The 25,680-nt window shown below is 47.4% G+C and overlaps 1 protein-coding gene across 1 annotated transcript in view; it reads left to right on the top strand.

The window, feature by feature from the left end:
* MRPL13 (mitochondrial ribosomal protein L13) overlaps nucleotides 1–23,696 on the top strand; it is a 66,933-nt gene extending 43,237 nt beyond the window's left edge. Inside the window, exons 6-7 of the mRNA XM_068234938.1 lie at nucleotides 602–723; nucleotides 23,533–23,696. Coding sequence (XP_068091039.1) covers nucleotides 602–723; nucleotides 23,533–23,557 — 147 coding nt within the window. The 3' untranslated portion in view covers nucleotides 23,558–23,696. The remainder of the gene's footprint in view (nucleotides 1–601; nucleotides 724–23,532) is intronic.
* The last annotated feature ends 1,984 nt before the right edge of the window (nucleotides 23,697–25,680 follow it).

Below are 25,680 nucleotides of genomic sequence, written 5' to 3'. Positions count from 1 at the left end.
CACCGCTGCTCACTGGAGTTTCACGGGAGGACGGTGCAAGCACAGGTTGACTTTTTTGGGCAGGTCCAACAGTGTACCTAGTGTGACCCCGCCCATAAGGAAGCCTATGCCTCCTGGTACGCTGCCTTCTGCTCCAGAAACTGGTCCAGCAGTGTACCTATTGTGACCCCTCCCATGAGGAAGCCTTTGCCCCCTGGTACACTGCCTCCTGCTCCAGGGAATGGTCCACCAGTATCCCTAGTGTGACCCCGCCCATAAGGTAGCCTGTGTCCACTGGTAGGCTGTCACCTGCTCCATGGAATGGTGCTACAGTGTACCTAGTGTGACCCCACCCATGAGGAAGCCTATGCCTCCTGATACGCTGCCTCCTGCTCCAGAAACTGGTCCAACAGTGTACCTAGTGTGACCCCGCCCATAGGGAAGCCTATGCCTCCTGGTATGCTGCCGTCTGCTCCAGGGAATGGTGCATCAGTGTTCCTTGTGTGACCCCGCCCATAGATCTCCTGCGGTTTCCATCCTCTGTGATTTTTAGTAAACCAGGGGCATCATGTCAGCATGCGGTGTTTTGTCCTCAGCTGGTGTTTTGTGCTTTTTATCTCAGAACATCCCTGAGGAGATCCTGAGGAATCTGGTTACTGAGCTCAAGCAGCCCAGAGTGGTTCCGCGAAGGCTGGACGAATACTCCAAGGAGGAGATCGAGGCATTCCCCAAACTCTGGATCCCGTATGTAGAGATTTATCTATCTAAATCATGGTGTGGGAAATATGGGGGGGGGGGGGGATTCTGATGATACATCAAGTAAGTAAATATTTTACTGGTAATAATGTACAATTTTATTTTTTTAATTCGATGGTTGCAGGAAATATGGGAAATGTAGTTCAAATATAACTAAATGCTGCAAGTTAGTGTCACAAAAGCAGGAGGAGAGATTTCCGTGTTGAGTCCAGATTGGCATGTTTTGCTTTTTTGAGCTAAAACACACCTGAAGCAAGAGGGATATGGAGGCTGCTATCTTTATTTATTTTAAAACAATACCCGTTGCCTGGCTGTCCTGTTGATCCTCTGCCTCTATTGCTAGGAATACACAGGCCGTTTTCTCCCGCAGATCGAGCTGCTGGCTCGATTACGGCACTCCCCGCGGGCGCCCGGATCGATTCCCGCTCGTCCCCGCGGGTGCTTCTTATCTTCCGCTCGTTTTCTGCTATTGTCCTGCCGCGGGTATCGAGCGCGGAATCGATCCGGGCGCTGATCGGACATGTCGGAATTAATCAATCGAGCCATCAGCGGCTCGATTCTGCGGGAGAAAACGACCCGTGTATTCCTAGCATAATGCTAATACACCATACAATTTTCTGTAATGCTGGGCATAGACGGCTTCGTTTGTGTCTTTATCAATCGAGCCTCTGATGGCTCGATTGATAATTTCGATTCCCCGCTCGATCCCCGCGGGCGGACAATAGCAGGGAATCGAGCGGCTGATAAAGAATGCTTGCGGGGACGAGCGGGAATCGATCCGCGCGCACGAGCAGTGACGCTCCAGCATCGAGCCGCTGGCTCGATACCGGCGCATTCTCGAACGTCTATGCCCAGCATTAGATTCTCTGTAAGATTTACCTGCCAGATAGATAAATTCCAACATGTTGGAAATGATCTATCTAACCATCTATCTGCCGAGCCATTAGGCATTGTTCTACTCAGCAGGAGATAACCAGAAGACAATGCACCAGAGATAATGACCAGTCTCTACAGAAAATAATCTAATTATGCATTCTAACAGAAAATCTAACAGAAAAATCAAAGAAAATTGTATGGTGTATTTCCAGCATAAAGGCCCATACACACGTCGGATTTCCGACGTGTGTATGGGCCTTAATGCTTTTAGCCTAATGCTAGGCATATACCTAGCCAATTATGCGCCGGATCGAGCCGCTGGCTCGATGCCGGCGCATCCCCGCTCGTCACCGCCGGCGCTGCTTATCACCCGCTCGATTCCCTGCTATTGTCCGCCAGCGGGGATCGAGCGGGGAATCTATCCGGCAGGTCATCGGACCTGTCGGATATTATCAATCGAGCCATCAGCGGCTCGATTGATAAGGGCTGAAAATGCCATGTATGCCCGGCAATAGACCCTGAACAAGCATGCAGCAGATCAGGTGTTTCTGACTGACGTCTGACTGGATTAGCTACTGTACATGCTTGTTTCAGATGTGTGATCCAGACACTATTATTGCATGAAAGATCAGAAGGACTGCCAGGCAATGCACATTGTCTTAAAGAGAACCTGTAACAAAAAAAAAGTTCCCCTGGGGGGTACTCACCTCGGGAGGGAATAGCCTCCGGGTCCCGCACATTTACTAGAAAGAACCGGAGAGCTACCTATTAATACTTTGTGCGACTAAACTAGGAGCCAGCAACAGACCACCACATAGACTATTGCAAAATCATATACTGATTGCTGTCTCATGCACATATAAATTGTATTACTGCCTTAGCTGCTTAATGCTGAATCACAACACATTAAAATTACACAGACATTTAAAATCACTACCTGGCCAGGAGCGCTTGCAATTTTTATGAGGGACCTGACCCATGTAAACATGCAGCGTTATCGCCCAGCCTTAGCCTATGCAGAAAACGCTCTGCACCACATGGGTCAATAGGGTCCACAGACCACCACCGCTACACCCTGCACACTGTGCGCCGCTGAATCACACTGCACACTCTCTGCACGGATTATGAATCCTCATAATGATCGCTCAATACGGAAGTCCGCTTGGAGAGATCAAAACTTTTAAGTTTGCGTATATGGATCTGCCTCACTTAGCACACTGGGGTTGGCTATTCGTCTGACTTGACTTAACAAGTAATGTCACTGTGTGACTTGCGGTACTTGCGCGTTCAGAAGGCGGACTCCAGTCCGCTTGAGATCCAGTCCCTCAGTGCACTGGCTTGCTTAATCGCGTAGACGTCCCTGATTCCGTTCTCCTCACAGGCTGTCCACCGGTATGGTCTCGTGGCTCTTGTTTAGTACAACTGGGGATCCCGGCCGTGTGGAGTATCGCTCAGCGTGCCGGCGTTTGCAAGTGGGAGGCCAGCGCGAGCACTCCTGCGGTAGCCACGCCTACCGACGCGTTTCGCCCCGCCCACGGGGCTTTTTCAAGGTAGCGAGTAGCGATAGGTCTGAACATCTCTCCTCTTATGCTCATTCATTCAAAGCTCCACCTTCAGCTTGTATTCTCCATGGCAACAAATGCCTCCATTCATTTACATTTCCTGGTAACGGTGGAGGTAACTAATAGGCACGGGAGATGTACTGAATTCATACTCATTCATTTTGCTCCATTTCCTTTTTAGATTGTTTCACCGACAGTAATATAGAGTAATAGGAATTTGGTCACTAGATACAGTGGAGGAAATAATTATTTGGCCCCTCACTGATTTTGTAAGTTTGTCCAATGACAAAGAAATGAAAAGTCTCAGAACAGTATCATTTCAATGGTAGGTTTATTTTAACAGTGGCAGATAGCACATCAAAAGGAAAATCGAAAAAATAACCTTAAATAAAAGATAGCAACTGATTTGCATTTCATTGAGTGAAATAAGTTTTTGAACCCCTACCAACAATTAAGAGTTCTGGCTCCCACAGAGTGGTTAGACACTTCTACTCAATTAGTCACCCTCATTAAGGACACCTGTCTTAACTAGTCACCTGTATAAAAGACACCTGTCCACAGAATCAATCAATCAAGCAGACTCCAAACTCTCCAACATGGGAAAGACCAAAGAGCTGTCCAAGGATGTCAGAGACAAAATTGTAGACCTGCACAAGGCTGGAATGGGCTACAAAACCATTAGCAAGAAGCTGGGAGAGAAGGTGACAACTGTTGGTGCGATTGTTCGAAAATGGAAGGAGCACAAAATGATCATCAATCGACCTCGCTCTGGGGCTCCACGCAAGATCTCACCTCGTGGGGTGTCAATGGTTCTGAGAAAGGTGAAAAAGCATCCTAGAACTACACGGGAGGAGTTAGTGAATGACCTCAAATTAGCAGGGACCACAGTCACCAAGAAAACCATTGGAAACACATTACACCGCAATGGATTAAAATCCTGCAGGGCTCGCAAGGTCCCCCTGCTCAAGAAGGCACATGTGCAGGCCCGTCTGAAGTTTGCCAATGAACACCTGAATGATTCTGTGAGTGACTGGGAGAAGGTGCTGTGGTCTGATGAGACCAAAATAGAGCTCTTTGGCATTAACTCAACTCGCTGTGTTTGGAGGAAGAAAAATCCTGCCTATGACCCCCAAAACACCGTCCCCACCGTCAAGCATGGGGGTGGAAACATTTTGCTTTGGGGGTGTTTTTCTGCTAGGGGCACAGGACAACTTAATCGCATTAACGGGAAAATGGACGGAGCCATGTATCGTGAAATCCTGAACGACAACCTCCTTCCCTCTGCCAGGAAACTGAAAATGGGTCGTGGATGGGTGTTCCAGCACGACAATGACCCAAAACATACAGCAAAGGCAACAAAGGAGTGGCTCAAGAAGAAGCACATTAACCTCCCTGGCGGTAAGCCCGTGCTGAGCACGGGCTATGCCGCCGGGAGGCACCGCTCAGGCCCCGCTGGGCCGATTTGCATAATTTTTTTTTTGCTGCACGCAGCTAGCACTTTGCTAGCTGCGTGCAGTGCCCGATCGCCGCCGATCCGCCGCTATACGCGTCACCGCAGCCCCCCCCAGACCCCGTGCGCTGCCTGGCCAATCAGTGCCAGGCAGCGCCGTGGGGTGGATCGGAGTCCCCTTTGACGTCACGACGTCGATGACGTCATCCCGCCCCGTCGCCATGGCGACGGGGGAAGCCCTCCAGGAGATCCCGTTCTTTGAACGGGATCTCTTGATCTCTGATCGCCGGCGGCGATCGGAGGGGCTGGAGGGATGCCGCTGAGCAAAAAAAAATAAAATAAAAATAAAACGTATTTGCTGCCCCCTGGCGGATTTTGCCAAACCGCCAGGAGGGTTAAGGTCATGGAGTGGCCTAGTCAGTCTCCGGACCTTAATCCATTAGAAAACCTATGGAGGGAGCTCATGCTCAGAGTTGCAGAGACAGCCTCGAAACCTTAGCGATTTAGAGATGATCTGCAAAGAGGAGTGGACCAACATTCCTCCTAAAATGTGTGCAAACTTGGTCATCAATTACAAGAAACGTTTGACCTCTGTGCTTGCAAACAAGGGTTTTTCCACTAAGTATTAAGTCTTTTATTGTTAGAGGGTTCAAAAACTTATTTCACTCAATGAAATGCAAATCAGTTGCTATCTTTTATTTAAGGTTATTTTTTTGATTTTCCTTTTGATGTGCTATCTGCCACTGTTAAAATAAACCTACCATTGAAATGATACTGTTCTGAGACTTTTCATTTCTTTGTCATTGGACAAACTTACAAAATCAGTGAGGGGTCAAATAATTATCTCCTCCACTGTATATATTGATGTTTTGGCATTTCCACACCAAAGAGGCAGATTATCGCTTGTTACAGGAAGTACACAAGGTTTAGATCAGTATTCAAGCCTCTGGGTATTAACCTCCTTGGCGGTAATCCCGAGCTGAGCTCGGGGTATGCCGCCGGAGGTCGCCGCTCAGGCCCTGCTGGGCCGATTTTGATTCTGAAAAAAGCAGCACACGCAGCTGGCACTTTGCCAGCCGCGTGTGCTGCCCGATCGCCGCCGCTCCGCGGCGATCCGCCGCGTGCAGCGGCGAAAGAGGGTCCCCCCAGCCGCCCGAGCCCAGCGCAGCCGGAACAAACAGTTCCGGCCGGCGCTAGGGGCTGGATCGGGCAGCTCTGACGTCAGGACGTCGACTGACGTCCATGACGTCACTCCGCTCGTCGCCATGGCGACGAGGAAAGCGAAACAAGATAGGCCGCTCATTGCGGCCTATCTTGTTACTTTCGATTGCCGGAGGCGATCGAAAGTACGCTTCAGGAGCGCCCTCTAGTGGGCTTTAATGCAGCCAACTTTCAGTTGGCTGCATGAAATATTTTTTTTTTAATTAAAAAAAAACCCCATTGCAGCCTCCCTGGCAAAATAAATAAACCGCCAGGGAGGTTAATGTCCCCAGGCGGTAGATCCAAGTTTGTTCAATCTTATAAAGATCTTTTTCGATATCCCCACCTCGAAAGGAAATGCGTTGTTTGATTATACCTTTAAATGTCAGGCCATCAGGCTGGCCATTATGGTAGTCCCTGAAGTGTTTCCCCAGAGGACTATCGAGATCTTGATTGCGAATGTTTCCAACATGGTCACCGATACGCTTGCTTAACCGATTTTTTGTTTTACCTATATACAGGAGATTGCAGGGGCATCTAATAGCGTATACTACTCTTGTTGAGTTGCAATTTATGTTGTCACGTATGTCGAATGACATCGTGGTTTCACGGTTGGTGAAGGTTTTGGTCCTCTCCACATACCTGCAATTAACACATTATCCACAGGGGAACATCCCCTCTCTCACAGGATATCTATCCAACCATGTCGCAGGCTGTGCGGAGCCAAACTCAGACCTCACCAAACGATCTTTTAGGTTTTTTACTTTTCGTGCCGTCATAAAAGGTCTTTCCCCTACACGTTTTTTTATTTCATTATCCAACATGAGAACATGCCAGTGTTTTTGGAAAGATTTTTGTAAATCAAACCAGTGAGGTCCAAAGTCTGTCACAAATCTTATTATTTCATCTCTAGAGCCCGGGATCTTCCTCTTTTTCTTTACCGTGATTAGAGAGTCTCTCTCCTTTTCTACCAAGGCACCGATTGCCTCATCAATAATTGGTTCAGGATAGCCTCGCTCTAAAAATCGGGACTTTAGTTCATCTGATTCTCTACTGTAATCTTTGCCTTGAGAGCAGTTACGTTTAATTCCTGTGTCCTTTAGGGATAGATCTTTTTTGTGAAGGGAGATGGAAACTAGAGAAGTGCAACAAAGGGTTCCCCGCAGTGGGTTTGCGGTAAGTGCAAGTTGTCAGGATCCCATCCTGTTTTTTAACCATCAAATCAAGAAAGGACAAGGACTCCTTGTCATATTGATAGGTCAAGTGTATATTCCTAGAATTACACTGTAATCTGTCCACAAATTCAGCTAACTCGGATTCAGTACCCCGCCAGACCAGGAGCACGTCGTCTATGAACCTCAGCCAGAGCATAACATGACTCCGAAAGAGGTCAAGGGGGTAAACATCCTGCCGCTCCCAAAGCCCCAGATGTAAACAAGCGTAGGCTGGGGCACAGGCCAGGTAGTGATTTTAAATGTCTGTGTAATTTTAATGTGTTGTGATTCAGCATTAAGCAGCTAAGGCAGTAATAAAATTTATATGTGCATGAGACAGCAATCAGTATATGATTTTGCAATAGCCTCCGGGTCCCCTTCCCAGCTGCAGGCAGTCCAGCGCTGGCTCCCCCGAAGTGTACCGGAATCCTCCCCTGACAAGCGCTGATTTTTTTACCTTCCCTGGCTCCAGCTGGGACGCTGTTGCGGCTATCCGCACGGAGATAAGCAAAAATAGCCAATCTCTGTCGGGTCCGCTTTACTGCGCAGGCACAGGAGACTTGCACCTGCGCAGTAGAGCGGCCCGACAGCGATCGGCTATTTCCGCCTATCTCTGAGCGGAGAGCCGATACTGCCTGCGCTGGAGCCGGGAAGGTAAATATTTACATCCCCGCTGTTTGGGGAGCTTTATCTCCGCCACCGTGGGACCGAGGAGGACGGGAGAAGCCTCTATAGGATCCGGAGGCTTCCCCAAACCGAAATGAGTACCCCTCCAGGGGAGGTTTTTTTTATTACAGGTTTTTTTTAAAGGAAATATATATGGCAGCCCCCAGAGTCCTCTCACTTCAGGTGTTCTAAGAGACAGGTTTAAAAGCAAAATGCTTTGAGATCAAGTGGGCAAAGAGGAGCCTATGGCATTGGGTTACCCTGTTTTCCCGCAGGGTAAGAAGACAAATAACATTTATATTGCACTTTTCTCCAGGCGGACTCAAAGCGCCAGAGCTGTAGCCACTAGGGCGCACTGTATAGGAAGTAGCAGCGTTAGGGAGTCTTGCCCAAGCTCCTTGCTGAATAAGTGCTGGATTAAACAGGAAGAGCCAAGATTTGAACCCAGGTCTCCTGTGTCAAAGGTCGGAGCCCTTAACCATTACACTATCCAGCCACTAATGCAACAATGCAAGGCAACGGGGCCTATCACACTCACCTCATCGTATTGCACTGGAAGTGCCTGGTAGGCCGCCGCAAAGTCAACAGCCCTTTACCGTTGGACTTCTGCGGCAACACAAGTAATGGAAGTCAATGGGCGACGCAGAAATTTTAAATATGTTGGCGCCAGTATTGCGACAGGGAAACCCATAAATTCCAGTTTTGTACTTCCTGTCCAGCAGGAAGTTTATCACGTGGCGAGGGGCGTAAGGGGGGCTGGTGATATGCATATGACCCTGGCTGCGCACACTGCCGCAGGGTCACGTGAATGATGTTTTGTGTGATGTGGGCGGAGCATTGCACCGCAAACACACTGGCCAGGTGTTTGTTTTGTTTTTTAAAAAATCAGCCTTCTCCATTATTTTCAGTGCATTTCACCTTAACTTCCAAGTTTCACTCTTTGGCCTCCATTCACTAAGCTTTATCAAACACTTTACCGAACGTTTGATAATTTACCTCATTGGTAAAATCTTATTTTAAATTCACTAAGGTGTTATATATTTATCGAATGTTTTAGGTGAATTTGTCTCTAGAGATGCGGATCTATAAACTGGTGCTGCCGGTATTTTTCTTTCCTGAACACTTTTTTTTGTTTACAGTACTTGCTATGCACAATTTATGTAACATAAATTTCTATTAAATACGTCAATAAATGTACCTTAACTGTGACTTTATACAGGAGGTGTCTAAATGGGCTCAGTGTATAACATCATTTTATGTCACGCTAGAGTTGTGTTGTTCTAAGCCTTCGTCTTTCATGTCTTGTGTTTGGCTTTGTGCTGCTTCTCTGCTGATGAACTTTGAGGTATTAGCCTCTCCTGGAAGGCCGGCTATGGAAGTTCTCTGACATCTGAAGCCCCGGCTGGCTCAGAGCGGGGCAGCCGTCACATTGTGAGGTTAATCCTCCGCATTAAATGCCTTCTATGCTTTATTTTCCCCATTATCATATTCGAAACTCCTTTGTGCTCTCCTGGCAAAGCTTTCCGGTCAGGAGCGCCGGGCTGCTGTGTAGATCTCTTTACATCACCCCCCTCCAATGCACCTTCTGATTCAGAGTCCGCGGGACGGGAATTAGCCGAGTATTACGTCCTGGACTTTAGCGTCGATCAGAAGTGGATTGTGTGATTCCAGTTTGCTCAGAAGGGGCCCGGCGGTGGTGAAGGAATGCTTTGATGTGCGATGGAAGTGGGGGCGTGGCTTGCGTTCAGTCAGACGCCCGCTCACGCCTCCCCCAATGTCTCTGGTACAAGGGACACCGGCCAGTCCTTTCACTACTGCAAACTATTGTCTTGTCTGTTCAAGACGACCAGCCAAGCTTGACATACGCTCAAGTCCCTCAGAACTTACACAAAGGTTTATCGCTGGGTGAAGTCTGGGGCGGTAGACGTAGCATGGTCCAACACTTCTACTTGTTTATGTATTCAGTATAAGAGACAAATGAACGTGTTCCTTACAAAGCAGTTGTGGTTTATCATCAGAAGACACCTCTAAGCCTTGAGCCTTATACCCACTAGATAACTCCGAAGTGGAGCGAGCGGATGTGATCACTCACCTATCAGCACCGCCGGGATCCTCCTTCAGCTTTGCCTTCCAGAGTCTCATCTCTATGACGCCTTCTAGTGGGGGTCCCTAATTACATGCACCACTGGAGAAGTCAGAGAGATCAGAATGTGGATGGTAGAGCTGAAGGGGAATCCTGGCTGTTCTGGTGGGGGAACCTGTGCTGGGGTGGGGGCAGCAAATACTGGGGGCAGGGTAGGTTCTAGTAACAATCGGGCCACAGGGCAAAATTAACCTGCGGCCCCCCAACAGACCCCCATGACCAAAAAGTGGCATTAAGGGCTCTTTGTTGCGGCCAAATTTCCTTCCTGTGCCCCTAAGCCGCGTGCTGATCCCCCCCCCCCCCATCACCTCCCAAGTTAACTGTGCTCCCTGAAGCCCCTGCAGAGTGTTAGACAGTGTAGCATCTCACCTGCCCACCAGCACAGCTGAGACGTTAATCTGCCAAAGACTCTGCAGAGGCCCCAGGGAGCAACAGTTAATATGGGGGGGGACACCTTGGCCTCTATGGTAGCGCCGGCCCTGACTGGAAGCACAGGGGCACATCTGGCTGTCTACGCTGGGGAGTGGGGGGGGGGGGTGCCCTACCAGTGTGAAAGATATTTTTTGCGGGAGGGGAAGCATACGATTACTTTGCCCCTGTAATATTTTTAAGTAGATTGCAAGCCGAAAAAGTGTGGGCAGTCCTGCTTTAAACCCTGTGGTTCTGAAGGTTAATGTCCAACAAACACGGACTCCTTACAAGGACTCCTACTGATGTTCTGTCTGGCATTTTGAGATCGGTATTTAACTTTTGCTACATTCCACCCCCTTATTTAACCTCTTGTCTGACATTCCCAATGGTCCTCTGGCCTCTAATCATCCAATTTCATGTCTCGGTCATCTGTTTTCAAGCTGCGTCAGATTGCTCAGTTGGCTTCTGTGCATAATCCTATAGGCTGCCTGGGCCTCATGCCTGGATAATGAGGCTGGCTTAAAGGACAGGTAATGACAATTTACGCAAAGGGGATGAAGAGAAGGAACAGCTTGAAAGAGCTTAAGACGAGCATCAGAGGAGGTTCAAGGTGATGGGCCTCTTCTGTAATTTGTAGGGCTCTTGAGACGTAACACTAACTATGTAATTTCCCCCCTGAAGTGCTTTTACGGCTCTAAATTACAGGGCCCTCCATACATGGTTGATCTTTGACTGGGAAGCCTGTAGTTTCAGTGATGGGACAATCATGTGGTGGGGATGAACTTTGAGGGTGTTTTTCTTTCCCGTAAGACCTTTAGGTAATGAACCTGAGTCCAGCGTGGACAACCTGTGCGTTCTTCTGTCTGCTGTCAAGTGTGAGCCGCTGTCTGGAGCACAAAAAGCACATCAGGAAGAAACAGCTGTGGCCTTAAAGCACAGCTGTTTACATTATCCCCCCCCCCCCCCTGTTTCTTTGTACCTGTAATATACCCCTCGTGTATGTATGTTTATTATATAATTATTCTAGATCAGCCCCAGGCTGCCTCCAAATCAGTACTTCAATTAGAGTCCGTTACTGATTTTGCTCCACTTAAAGGGAAGGTTCAGGGACTGTTTATAAATATAAATAAAAATCCGCATCCACTTACCTGGGGCTTCCTCCAGCCCGTGGCAGGCAGGAGGTGCCCTCGGCGCCGCTCCTCAGGCTGCCGGTGGTCTCCGGTGACCGACCCGACCTGGCCAGGTCGGGCTCCTTCCGCGTTCCAAAATGCGCCTTACGGCGGCGCGCTGACGTCATCAGACGTCCTCCGGGCTTTACTGCGCAGGCTCAGAACTACTGAGCCTGCGCAGTAAAGCCCGGAGGACGTCCGATGACGTCAGCGCGCCGCCGTGAGGCGCATTTTGGAACGCGGAAGGAGCCCGACCTGGCCGCCGGCCTGGCCAGGTCGGGTCGGCCACCGGAGACCACCGGCAGCCTGCGGAGCGGCACCGAGGGCACCTCCTGCCTGCCACGGGCTGGAGGAAGCCCCAGGTAAGTGGATGCGGATTTTTATTTTTTTTTAAAAGTCCTTGAACCTTCCCTTTAAGAGATCTGTAATGCCTACCTCCATCCTTCCTGCTCAATGCCTGTGGTTTACAAGCCTTCCCCATTACCAGCACTAAGTACACCATATACAGCAGTGCTTTGGCTACGGCCTGTTTCTCCCTTTTCCCCCAAACTCTCCACCATGGAGCTTCTAGATCAGCTCGTCTCAATCCCATTTTGCTTTGAGGAACCGTTCCATAGAAGAAAGTTAAATCTACAACTTATATTTCACACCCATACATTTTCATTGTCATCTAGTTAATACAGCAGCAGCTTAATTCTATTTGTGCATGCAGAAATATGGCTGTGCTCATACATGGCCAAGAGTGTGGCCACAAGAGCGTATTCCACAAGTTAACATTTAAGAGCGCCGGACCCAAGCAAGCCTTTGTAAGGTAAACACAGAGTTGGGTTCATGCTGTATCCTGATACTTCTGTGTATTCGCTCATGTTCTCGTTCCTCACAGTTCCCGGAATCACTTCTTGAGAAATGTGATGTTTGGCTAAAGGAAGAGGCAAGATTGTTGTGATGTTCCCTCCTATCATTTCCCAATTTCCTCATCTTCCCTGCCCATTTATTCCCCTTGAGGGGAGTGAATGGGAGGGCGATAAGAGGGAACATCACTTCAAGCCTGCCTCTTCCAGTCTGAAAATGTAACTTTAGCTAAAAGGCACGTTTTTCAAGGAGTGATTATGGGGATTGGGAGGAACGAGGACATGAATGGACAATACACAGAGGCATGTGGATCCAGCATGGACATAACTCTGGGCTCACCTTAGGTAGCCTTGTTCGGGTCAGGTGTGCTTTTAAATGTTTTTAGAGGGACCTAGGGCTTGAGGAGGATCGGGGAAGCCTCAAGACTATCCAGAGGACTCCTACTACTGAAGTGTGAACTCCATTATTTTAGGTGTCCATAGCTGAACGTCTCTGCATAGGGGCAGCACAGTGGCATAATGGTTTGCGCTCTCGCCTTGCAGCGCTCGGTCCCCGGTTTGAATCCCAGCCAGGTCAACATCTGCAAGGAGTTTGTATGTTCGCCTCGTGTCTGTGTGGGTTTCCCCGGGCACTCCGGTTTCCTCCCACATCCCAAAAACATACAGATAAGTTAATTGGCTTACCCCTAAATTGGCCCTAGATTACAATGCACACTACATTATATAGACATATGACTATGGCAGGGATTAGATTGTGAGCTCCTCCGAGGGACATAAAGCAAAAAAAAAACCAAGAACCCAATATAGTATAGTATGTATTAGAAGAGGGAAGAATAAATGACACGTAAGTAATATACTTACAAACCAGGGTTACCGCATAGGCAACCACTGAAGATGCAGGTGGGGAGATTAGACCTGTCTCCACTCAGGATTAAGATGTCGCTCTCTGTGGATAGAAGAAAGGGAGGGTGTATCACCCTTCCACCAATAGTGGATAACTTACTTTGTAAAGGTGTACAGAGGCGCCAAAAGAGTAAAATAAGCTAAAATCATCTAAAAACGTTCAAGAGGCGGTGGTGGATCAGCCACTCCAAACAGACACGATGCTGTCGATATGGTTAAGACCATTTATTCACTAGTAAAAACTGGCAATGCGTTTCACGGGCACAATCCCGCTTCATCAGGCAACAAAACAGGAGTAACATACAGCTAGGGGTCCAGACTATGCTTGGCACCTCTCCTCCGAGGGACCGTTAGTGATAAGACAATATACTCTGTACAGCACTGCAAAAGATGTCGTCGCTATATAAAACTAAATAATAATAAAATGCACATTAAGAAAATTCATAATTAAAATAATGCCACCCTTGGGGTTGATTTAGATCAGTTATGTTTACACTGACACTAGACTCGGCCTTTCTTCATTGGTGTGTCCGGCATTGGCCTTGGCTCGTGGTGCAGACTCTGCTTCCTCGGAGGGTGGCGTTGATGCGTTATCCCGTCTCTTCCCTGGCCATGTGTTTCAGATAGGAGATGTAATCTCTACAGCGGCCTGCATTTGTGCTGAGAAATTCCTGGACCTTCAGCCAGTTTATAAAGCATGTGCTTCCTATTATAGTGGGATCATATTCTTACACTTCAAGAAGCTGGAACATAATACCTAAATAAATTGCGGCTGAAATCCAGTAGCTGCCAGCAGTCTGTCCTGAGCTGTGTTCCGCATTAAGCGGCTGTGTGCCTGGGGAGGGAGGGAGGCTCGGTTTGTTAAGGTGGAACTCTGAGGGAGCAATCCCTTGATATATGAACATAGGTCATCGTCCAGGGACATAGCACTCGCCTTGGTTGCCTAATAGAGTGGGGGTGGAGTATGCAGTGTGGGAGTTGGGGGAATCAGTAGGTTCTTACAAACCTACAGTGCGGGCTGCTCCTCTGGTAGTTGTGCCACTAAAAGGAATATTCTTCACCTAAGTCCTGCGCCTGACTGCATCACATGACCTTGCATCACATGACGTGGCATGACAAGAACAGCAGTACATAGATGAGTGCACGGAAGTGTAGGGACCTGATGCTGGAGGATGATTATATAAGTATAAGTATATAAGTATTCAGCAGTGTCAGTAGAGTATTAGCAGGTACCGGTCACCACTAGGGATTATGGGAAGTGCAGTGCTGTGTCTAGCAGACAGGTGGCGCAACATCAACAGCTCCCAACAATGCGTGCATCCAAAATGGGTGCTGGGGAAATTTGGACACCAGTGATAACTGCTAGTAGAATATTGGTAAAATTACTTATGATTGTAAAATATGGTACATTTTACCGAAATTTTGATACCTTATCCTTTTCTCTAGCGGTGCAACCCCTGATCTCCCCCCATCGATGACTAACCCTACCACAGCCCCCACCCATGCCTATCTTTATCCCGAACCTCCCTCCCCCTCCCCCCCCCCCCCCTTCCCCCCTTCCCAACAACACAAACCTGCTGATATATGCTCTAATTTTTCCACACACAAAAAAAAAACTATAAATATCGGGCGCTAGGAAAGTTTGGCCGCCTCCATAGGCTCCCTTACAAATTGCAGCTATAACGGGAAATTTGGGTGCAGGATAAAAAAAGTTTTCCTTTTATAGCCGCAATTTGTATGGGTACCTATAATGGCACCAATACTTCCCCATTGCCCAAATTTCCTGTCACCCCCAACAACACCGCTGCTAGGAAGGGTGCAGGACAACATCAGGATATTCAAAACCACTTCAGGGTATTTGAACGCATATTTTTACATTTTAAAGTTAATCTCTGTCAGATGAGTGTCGAGAATGAGTGTGATGGATGTTCTGGGCATCCGGAGTTACTCTTTAACGCAAACCGGAAGTGAAAATAAACTTATGATATAATGAATTGTATGTGTAGCACAGCTAAGAAATAGAACATTAGTAGCAAAGAACAGAGTATCTTGTTGTTTTCCAGTACAGGAAGAGTTAAAAAGCTTCAGTCGTTATCTATGCAAAAGAGCTTCTCTGAGCTCTTCAACCCAACTTGGGTCGGCTACAGTGCTGTTTTCTGAACAGCTTAAACAGCCAATTAACAGTGAGAGACAGCTTGAGGTGAGGTTTCACTGCAGGAAGGTTCAAAGGATAATTGTTTCTGCTTTGTTCTATAGCTTAAAAGTCACAGTGTGGTTTAAAAACTGCAACTGTGACAGAATGACGCAATGTTAAAAAAAAAAGCTATATAACGGAAAATAAAAATATGCGATTCTTTTCTTTGCTACTAATGTTCTATTCATTATCCGTACTACACATACAATTCATTATAGCATCAGGATTTTTTCACTTCTGGTTTGCTTTAAAGCGGTATAAAACCCTGACATGATATTCAATAAAAACATGTTTTCCTACTTTCTATATGCCATACGGTTATCATATGTGCATTTCTGCATAAGTATTATTATTCATTTAGAAATTACAAGTTCCCAAAAGTACAATTTTTTGCTTTGAGAGCAAACTTTGAATTTTATTCATAACTGGTTTTATTCATATTGTATTGAAGGCATAAATGCTTTGAATGTCTGTCTGTGTCCAGGAGCTTCTGCACAGTCAGAGAATGTGTCACATTCCTCACTTGATACAATTAAATAAACACAAGATAACATTATCTAAAGTTTGGATGCGTCCAGATTTCTCTGCATTGAACTGTCAAGTCCTGTGTGTAACCCTTTGAATGCTGTTCTAGTAAAAAAAATTGCTTGTTGTATATATTATGCTGTAAATAATTTTTTAGAGCAAAGAAGAAATGCTGGGTTTCATTCCGCTTTAAGTAGAGGCATGCAGAGGAGGGGAGGGGGAGAAACCCTGAGAGTCATTCCATAGACTTCCAGAAGTCCATCATATAAGCAGATGTAATGAGGCTCCTATTATTCTGGGTGGATGCCGTTTATCAGACGTAATAGAATGTGTAATGCTTCTTGTCAGCATCACAGCAGTGGATTTCCATAAACAGTTCATGTGGCGTTTACATGTGATAAATGCCGGCGTGTCCTGCGCGAGTAATGGAGACGGCCGCAGGCGGAGGTATTTCAGCACTAAATCATCACGTTTGTCACTTAGCTGCCCTTCCCTGTCATCAGCCCTTCCACATTCATTCTATCGGCTTCCCCCAGAGGAGCTTCATAAACGCCACAAATAATAAACGCACTTTAATACGAACAGTATTGAGCCACTTGTGGCTTTATCTTGGCAGAAAACACGTTTTTAAAAAAATAAGACGTTTCCTCCTCAAGCTCTGCTAGACTGCAGTGTAAACTTGTGGACTAGGGACTTTCCTGTGTTACTTTTGGGTTAAAAAAAAAAAAAGTGTAGTAGGAGGGGGAAGAGTGGAGCAGTGTCAGAGCCGGAAGTGGCTGGGGAGACACATGAAGGTGGAGTTAGAATGTTAAGCTGGAGCAGGGAAGCAGCAGCAGAGCAGGAAGTGGCTGGGGAGACACATGAAGGTGGAGTTAGAATGTTAAGCTGGAGCAGGGAAGCAGCAGCAGAGCAGGGAGTGGCTAGGGAGACATATGAGGGTGGAGTTGGAGTGTTTAGCAGGAGCAGAGTGGAGCAGGGAAGCAGTAGCAGAGCAGGAAGTGGCTGGGAAGACATGTAAAGGTGGAGTGTTTAGTAGGAGCAGAGTGGAGCAGGGAAGCAGAGCAGGGATTGGTTGGGAAGACGTGAAGTTGGAGTGTTTAGCAGGAGCAGAGTGGAGCAGGGAAGCAGTAATTGCAGAGCAGGAAGTGGTAGGTGTATACAAATGGGCCACCTTTGTAGTAGCACAATGCACACAATGTTAGATAATTGATGTGAAAGGTAGCATGTTTTTATAAAGTGTTTTATCATCACAGTGACAATCTGAATAGCAGGCATGTTTGGGCATCCTTAGCAGGAGTGGGTAGAGCTGGTAATCAGACATCAGGCAATCATTACAGCGATTAGTGGGAAACGTCTGGCATTATGAGAATGCAGTATAGGGCTTCTGCGTTCTGCTGGGAAGTGCGAGACACCCTCCTCGTCAGCCAGGCAGGAGAGCCGAGACCCCCTCCTCCTCAGCCAGGCAGGAGAGCCGAGACCCCCTCCTCAGCCCCATCTCAGGAGACCTGCTGTCCAGGTGGTTCCTGTTTCTCTGAGGCTGATTCTCACATCGGTCTGTCACTCAGACTCTGAAATGATGCTGCAGTTCTGGTCTCCCACCAGAGGAGTCACTATAATACTGCAAACTGTCTCTGTGTATTTTGGCAGAGCCTAATTGAACAAACCGCAACTATAGCTACTCTTGCGGCCAATTATTACCATTTTTTTGTGTGTATAAAGTTGTTTTTGTTTTTTTCTGCCATGCTACATGGAGCACATCAAAAAGGCATCTCACTGACACTCAGAGGAGCTCACAATGTAATCCTTGTCTAGTCATAGTTTTAATGTTCTAGTATTATGAATTTACAGTACACCTAAGTACACCTCCTACTTTTTTTTTTTGTAAATATTTTATTATGTATTCATGGGATGACACTGAAGATGTGACACTTACAATGTAAAGTAGTCAGTGTACCGCTTGTATAGCTGTGTAAATTTGCTGTTCTAACAAAATAACTCAACACACAGCCATTAATATCTAAACTGCCGGCAACAAAAGTGAGTACACCCTTAAGAATGTCAAAATTATGCTCAAAGTATCAATATTTTGTTTGCCCACCATTATTTTCCAGTGCTGCTGTAACCCTCTTGGGCATAAAGATCACTAGAGCTTCACAGGTTGCCACTGGAAGCCTCTTCCACTCCTCCATAATGATATCATGAAGCTGGTGGAAGGTGAGACTTTGAGCTTTTCCAGCTGAGGATGCCCCTCAGATGCTCATTAGGGGGTTTAGGTCTGGAGACATGCTTGGCCAATCCAGCACCTTTACCCTCACTTTCTTCAGCAAGGCAGTGGTCGTCCTGGAGGTGTGTTTGCGCTTGTTATCATGGTGGTATATTGCCCTGCATTTCAGTTTCTGAAGGGAGGGGTTCATGCTCTACTTCAGTATGTCACAGTTGATATTTATGGTTCTCAATGAACTGTAGCTCCCCAGTGCAGTGTTCTCCCCAGGCTCTTTTAGCCAGGTGGTCCACACGGCTAATTTTGGTGAGCATCCGGCTGTCATCGGCTTGCCTCCTCCTATGTGGTAAGCAGAGAAGCACCAGCCCTGTATTCTCCCGTGCCACCCACCCCGCTACTTTTTCTGCCACCCGGCTACTTTTTCATGCCACCCGGCTGGAAAAAAAATTCTGGGGAGAACACTGCAGTGTCAACAACAGTCATGCAGCCCAAAACCCTGACGATCCCACCACCATACTTCACTGTAGGCAAGACCCATGTCTTTGTACTACACACCTGGTTGCTGCCAAACACGGTTGACACTATCTGAATAAAATATGTTTATCTTGGTCTCAGTAGACCACAGGACATGATTCCAGCTGCTTGACTTCCGCAGTCTGTTTGCAGGCTTTCTTATGCATCATCTTTAGAGAGGCTTACTCCTAGGACAACAGCCATGCAGACCAATCTAATGTAGTGTGTGGTGTTTGGTCTGTGCACCGATAGACTGACCCCCCCACCCCTTCAACCAATGCAGCAATGCCAGACAACATCTGGATATGAGGCACCTGCACTCATCTTCTTTGGTCAACCCAGGAGAGGCCTATTGTAACGAAAATTCCGCAACGCCGGATGGATTGGGGAAATACGGTCGCATCCGTTCCGGCAGGCAGACTTTCCTACGCTGGTTGCGGAAATTTGTCCGCATCCGTTGCGCAAAACCTTCCGAGAGCACAGCGCCAAACTCACCAGCGTGCTGCTCACCAGGGCTCTGTCATCATGCCGCTAGGGGTGCGTGCGCACGCCAGGCATGCCTTTATGCTTTATGACCTGGAGGTCAGCTGACGTTTTTAGCCTACTCTGATTGGTTGCTGCTTGGGGTGGAGACTCCTTTCCCAGGCAGTATTTAAGGAAGTGCTTTTCAGTAACACTTTGTCTGTGTTTGCGATACCCTGTGTCAGCACTCAGACCTAGTCAGTTCCCGTGTGATAATCCAGCAGGACCCCGGCTCTTGTCACATCTAGTCAGCCTTGTTTTGATATTGCGTTATATATTCGTTTATCGCCAATATATACGCATATTATACTGTCTTGATTTATTGTGTATAATTCTGTGCCTGTCTTGACTATCCTTCTGTTTCCTGATTCTGTACTTCGCCAGCCCGTACCGTTATCGACTATTGGCTTGGTTTCTGACTATTCTCTTGTCTCACGTTTCTGTACTGCTGCCGCCTGATCTGTTGCCGAACCTCATTTTGTCTGACCTTTCTCCCTTCAGTGGAACGTCTCCCACTGTAGGGTTCTATCAGAGGCTTGCCTCTTTGAGATGACCGCCACTAGCAAACCCTTGCTGCTAGAGGCCGAGACTCCTCCACTGCGTCCCTTGGAGGATGTCACACACGGGGTTCCCATTCAGAGGTAACCACACCTCTGAGGAATTACTGTGTGGTGGACTTTTCCACAGACTTGTGAATTTACACTGTATATCATTGTTGTCTACTGTTCCAGCTTGCTGGAGGTTGTATTTCTGTGCCCCATAGGGATACTTTCTTACCAGCTCCTCTAAGTAGTGAGTGTCTCTACACTTTGCTATTGCACCAAGCACCTTCCTGCATCCGATTGTTCCGTGTCTCGCTATACTTGCATTATTGGTGATTCTGCAGATCACCATATAATCAGGTATAGCCTCTGTATTGTTGGTGATACTGCAGATCACCAGTAATCAGAAAATCCGTGCTTGCTGACATCAATCGTTACACCTATTCTCAGTGGAACCTGTTCTGTTAAACCACTGTATGGTCTCTTACCATGCTGCAGCTCAGTTTCAGGGTGTTGGGCAATCTTCTTATAGCTGTGCACAGCCTAGCTGAAAAAAACCTCCTGCAGATACTTGCCCGTAAGTATGAAGATTTGTTCAGCTCGGGGATCAGCTGGCAATTGCGGTAAACATAGACATGCACATAGAGTAGAACACCAGCGAGCGGTAGACTAGAAAAAGGACGGAGGCATAAGGGGATACGCTTTACTCCACATGCATGGGTTTGTGTACCGCAATTGCCAGCTGATCCCCAGCGTGGAATATGACTACACAGCTGAACAAATCTTTATACTTACAGGCACGTGAGTTAAATCATCACCAGCCCAGGGTTGTGCACGAATGTAGCGCACTTAATGAGGCGTATTCCGTGCTGTGGTTATTAGAGGGGCGCAGCTATGGGCTGTGGAGTTGGTACCAAAATCATCCAACTCCTCAGTTTATGAAACTTCAGACTCCGACTCCGGGTACCCAAAATTGCCCCAACTCCTTAGTCTAATATAGTGCTGTCCAACTTCACGGGCATGGAGGGCCCTTTTTTTTCAGACCACCATCCCCCCCCCCCCCCTTCCCTCGGAAAAAAATAATGCAATTAAAGGACAATTAGATTGGCAGCACTTTCCACAAAATGCAATTCAAGATTTCGGTGAAGTTGTGTGGCGTGTGCAGTGCGGCGAAAAACTTGTGTTTCATTGTGCGTACAGCGGAGCGCGCCGCGCCGAAAAATGGGTGTGGCCATGGACCAGAATGTGAGTGTGGCCACGGGTGGAGACAAATTTACATGAACTAAGCAATGTGGGACATTAGATTAGGACAGTGGTGGTGAACCTTTTGGAGGCCAAGTGCCCAAACTGCAACCCAAAAGTCACTTTATCGCAAAGTGGCAACAGCAATACAAACGTTTTAACTCATACATAAACATTATGGAAAATCCAAGTTGAAAATAAACTCTGAAGATAAACAATTTCATCCATCCTACGCCTGAAAAATGTATTCTTTTTTTTTACAACCTCCCAGTTTTATTTTCCGTTTTAAAAAGCTAAAAAAGTAGGTTTAATGCTATTGTCTCATATGATGATGATTCAGCTTTTCCCATAGTCTCGCAGTTAGCAATCATGTGACCCCCAACAAGACAAATTCAGCAATCATGAGGCCCCCAACAAATCATGAGGCCCCCAACAATACACATTCAGCAATCATGATGCCCCCAAAAAGACAAATTTATCAATCATGAGGCCCCCAAATCATGAGGCTCCCAACAAGACACATTCAGCAATCTTGAGGCCCCCAACAAGACACATTCAGCAATCATGATGCTCCCAACAAATCATGAGGCCCCCAACAAGACAAATTCAGCAATCGTGATGCCCCCAACAAATCATGAGGCCCCCAACAAGACAAATTCAGCAATCATGAGGCCCCAACACGACAAATTCAGCAGTCATGAGGCACATAAATAGACACCTCTCACCTGGCTTCTAAATTATCCTTTACCGGCTGCTGTGCCTGGCTGACCTGGCAATACTGTTTTTGGCCGGATTGGGGATGATGTGTGGGCTGAAAGGCCTTGCGGTGATGCGGTGGGAGGGCTGGCGGTGATGCTGTGGTGTGGCCGGATGAGGTAGTGACAGATGCCCCCCCAGTTAGTGACAGGTGTCCCCCCAGATGAGGTAGTGACAGGTGCCCCCCCAGTTACCCCTGCTGTGCGCTGCCCGGCCGCCAATGCCTTCTCCTGTATCCTCGCTGGGCTGCCGCTGCCTGCCTCACAGCTCAGACCTCACAGATCGCGGCGACTGAAGCAAGGAGAGTGCGCATAGCACTTGCGCGGAGGAACTTCACATGCGGAAGTGACTAATGATGTCACTTCCGCATGTGACGTACTTCGTGTATGCGGTACCGTGCACACTCTCCTTGCTTCAGTCGCCACGATCTGTGAGGTCTGAGCAGTGAGCTGTGAGGCAGCGGGGACACAGGAGAAGCCACACAAGAGAGAGTAGGCATGGCGCCCATAGCGCACGCCATGCCTGCATCTCGGGGAGACGAGCGGGCCGCAGCAGGAGGCCTGGCGGGCCGGATGCGGCCCCCGGGCCGCCAGTTGGACAGCGCTGGTCTAATACATACCAGGGCTGTAGAATTTGGTACAAAAATCATCCAACTCCTCAGTTATATTATAAGACCTCCGACTCCAGGTACCCAAAATTGTCTCCGACTCCACAGAGCTGGTGCAGTTTGATGTACACAGGGTGGTTGATACAACATGCTTGTGGTTCTCATGTGAAGGCAAAGTGACTTTTGGCTTATAAGTCTCCCATTTAACAGGGGCCCAATAACACTTTATACCTCCAAATAGAGTTACAGAGTACCCAGCAAGCTCATGGTGAACCAGAACTCCTAGGAGTGTGGAAGGGGATCAAAATAGCAAATAGAATTGCACTTCTGAACTGCCTAGTACGATTAGGACATAGGATCATCATGGCCGAACAGCGGCTTGTGGGTTTGCTGTTGCGTAGCGTATAATATATTGTTTGATTGGCATATGCTTTAATACATTTTGTTTCTGGTGCTCGTTGCAATGTTGTACTTGGAAATTTGCTAGGTAGGTGAAGAAGCTGTAGACTATCATTGAAAGTTAATATAAAATAGTGTCCAGTTGCTACCCATTACCCTGAGGATCCAGTTCAAACTCCTGACTCTAACGTACAAAGCCCTCCATGAGTTGTGCCCTCCATACATCTCCTCACTAATCTCAAGATATTGTCCCTCCCGCAACCTTCGCTCCTCCCAAGAAATTCTCCTGGCCTCTAAGCTGATCACCTCCTCTCATGCTCGCATCCAGGACTTTACACAAGCATCACCCCTTATCTGGAACTCTCTTCCACAGCCTGTACGTCATGCTCCAAACCTGGACATCTTCAAACGCACTCTTAAAACACACCATTTCAGACAAGCTTATAACATTCTATAGCCCTTATTTACTTATCTGACACAATGTAATCAGAGGCAAAGGGTCACTGCCTCATCCATCCTCCACCCCCTTACCTAGTGTGTCCCCAACTACCCATTAGATTGTAAACTCGCAAGGGCAGAGTCCTCCTTCTAATGTTTACTGTTTTTGTCACAATATTTGTGCTGCTTGGAACTCTGCTGTACATTTGTTAGTTGTATCTATGTTCCCCTTGTCGTCTTATTGTGCTTTGTAAACCGCTGCGGAATATGTTGGCACTATATAAATAAAAAATAATAATAATACTATTAGCTTTTAAAGTGATGCTCGTTTTTATGTAGGGTCAAGTGGAGTGGATTTACTGTAATTTTAATTGTCTTTTTTTTTTCTTTCAGGAGTCCCGACTACTTACCGAAATAGGCTGGACATCACCAACATCATTATCCGAATCTTCTTTGTGACTATATCACTAAGATCCAGACCACCGAGATTTGCATAATTTTTTTTCCTATGTTAATATTTCCTTTGTTTTCTGTGACAATAAATTACATTTCTAGTATCTTCGTGTCAGTTTTTTGTCCTCTGTTGGTCACACCATTTCCTGGGTCATTACAGTATATGGCTCTGACATCAATGACATTAATGCTCTATGCCACTGCTACAAATGGCCTGTTAAACTCCTTCCTGTTTGTGTCTGGCAGGCCACACCCCTAGCATGACGCCTGGCCAATCACATATGTGAACCATGGTAACATACATACTGTATATGCTCGAGTATAAGTCTAGAAATGTAGGTCTGATTCGCTTCATAAAAGTATAGGGGTCGACTTATACACGAGTCACGGACAACACTGAGCACACTGAGTAATGTGTGTACTAATAGTGACATTCCCATTTGCAGCAGTTTACCCTGTGGTAAGTGATAATTTGAGGAAAGGAAATGCCAAGAAAACACAGGTCTGAAAATCCTGGCCACAACATTGAACAAGGAAAGGGGCAGGGGGGAAATACTTAGCTGCATAAAATGAAGTGAATAATTGCAGCACTTGGGGGCCTGTAGGAAGTATTGGCTGCACTAAAGGGACAGGAGGGGTTAATGGCTGCAATACTGTATGCAGTGCAGTCATTAAGCCCTCCTGAGCCCCAAGTGAAACTATTACCGTATTTTTCGGACTATAAGACGCACTTTTTCTTCCCAAAAAGTGGGGGGGAAAGTCAGTGCGTCTTATGGTCCGAATGTACAAAATTTGGACCACATACATATATGGCGCCGGTGATGCATTCTTCCCCCAGCAATGCCCCAAGCCTAATGCAGAGCCAGCGTGATCTGTAATTCAGCCAGCGCAAGCCCATCTTCAATCAAAGTAATGCTGACAACATGTCCCTCGGTAGCGACATGTCCCTCGGTGGCGCACAGCCAGTGTGAGTCTATAATAGCCAATAATAATAATATACAGCCCCCCCCCCCCCCCCCCCGCACAATCCCCGTGGCAGCGATCCATTCAGCCAGTGCAAGTCCATGTTTATTAAGTTATTGCTGACATGTCCCTCGGTAACGATCGGTGCATAGCCAGAGTCAGTATAATGCTGATAATAGCCAATAATAATAATACACAGCCCCCCGCACAATCCCCGTGGCAGCCAGTGATATCCAATGCAGAGCGCAGCAGAAGTGCAATTACCGATCTAGCTGGCGCGTCCTCCATCTTCTCCAGTCTTCAGCCGGTGCAGTGTAACGCTATCAAACACAGCACCGGCACGCTGCAAGTCTCTTCCATACTTCCCGGTGTAGTGCGCTCTCCCTGCCTATTGGCCGCGATACCTCAATCCTGATTGGCTGCCAGCCCTGCAATGCGTAGTGATTGGGCTTCTTGGTCCCACCCGAAGAGGTATCGCGGCCAATAGGCAAGAAGAGCGCACTACACCGGGAAGTATGGAAGAGATAGGACTTGCAGCATGCCAGTGCTGTGTTTGAAAGCGTGCACCGGCTGAAGACTGAAGAAGATGGAGGACGCGCCAGCTAGATCGGTAATTGCACTTCTGCTGCGCTCTGCATTGGATATCACTGGCTGCCACGGGGATTGTGCGGGGGGCTGTGTATTATTATTATTGGCTATAATCGGCATTATACTGGCTCTGGCTATGCACCGATCGTTACCGAGGGACATGTCAGCAATAACTTAATCAATCATCAAGGGGTGAGCAGCACAAACCAACTTTTAATGCAATTTTTTTTGCAAAGTATGCACGCAGCAGTGGAGACCCCAATCCCCACAAGAAATATATAACATACAGAGGGGCTGCAGCACACAACAGGAAAACAGTGACAGGGGCTCTTGGTTACGCCCCAACGCGCCCAAGCTTACCAACTGCGCCAAAGTGTCCCCGACCCGGTGAGCCCCACTCCAACCATACAATGCCAGTCCCTATCAGCAGTCTAGTGGGAACTAATCCAAAAACCCAAGAGTCAACTAAATGGGAAAAAAGGAAATTAAAAACACCTCACCTTTCACTAGCTACCAAACGAACTCTCTGGACATGTG

This window comes from Hyperolius riggenbachi, chromosome 5 (genome assembly GCF_040937935.1).
Source record: "Hyperolius riggenbachi isolate aHypRig1 chromosome 5, aHypRig1.pri, whole genome shotgun sequence".
In the NCBI taxonomy this organism is placed as follows: domain Eukaryota; kingdom Metazoa; phylum Chordata; class Amphibia; order Anura; family Hyperoliidae; genus Hyperolius; species Hyperolius riggenbachi.
Note: the sequence above shows the minus strand (reverse complement) of the source record. Positions and strands in the feature narration are given on the sequence as shown.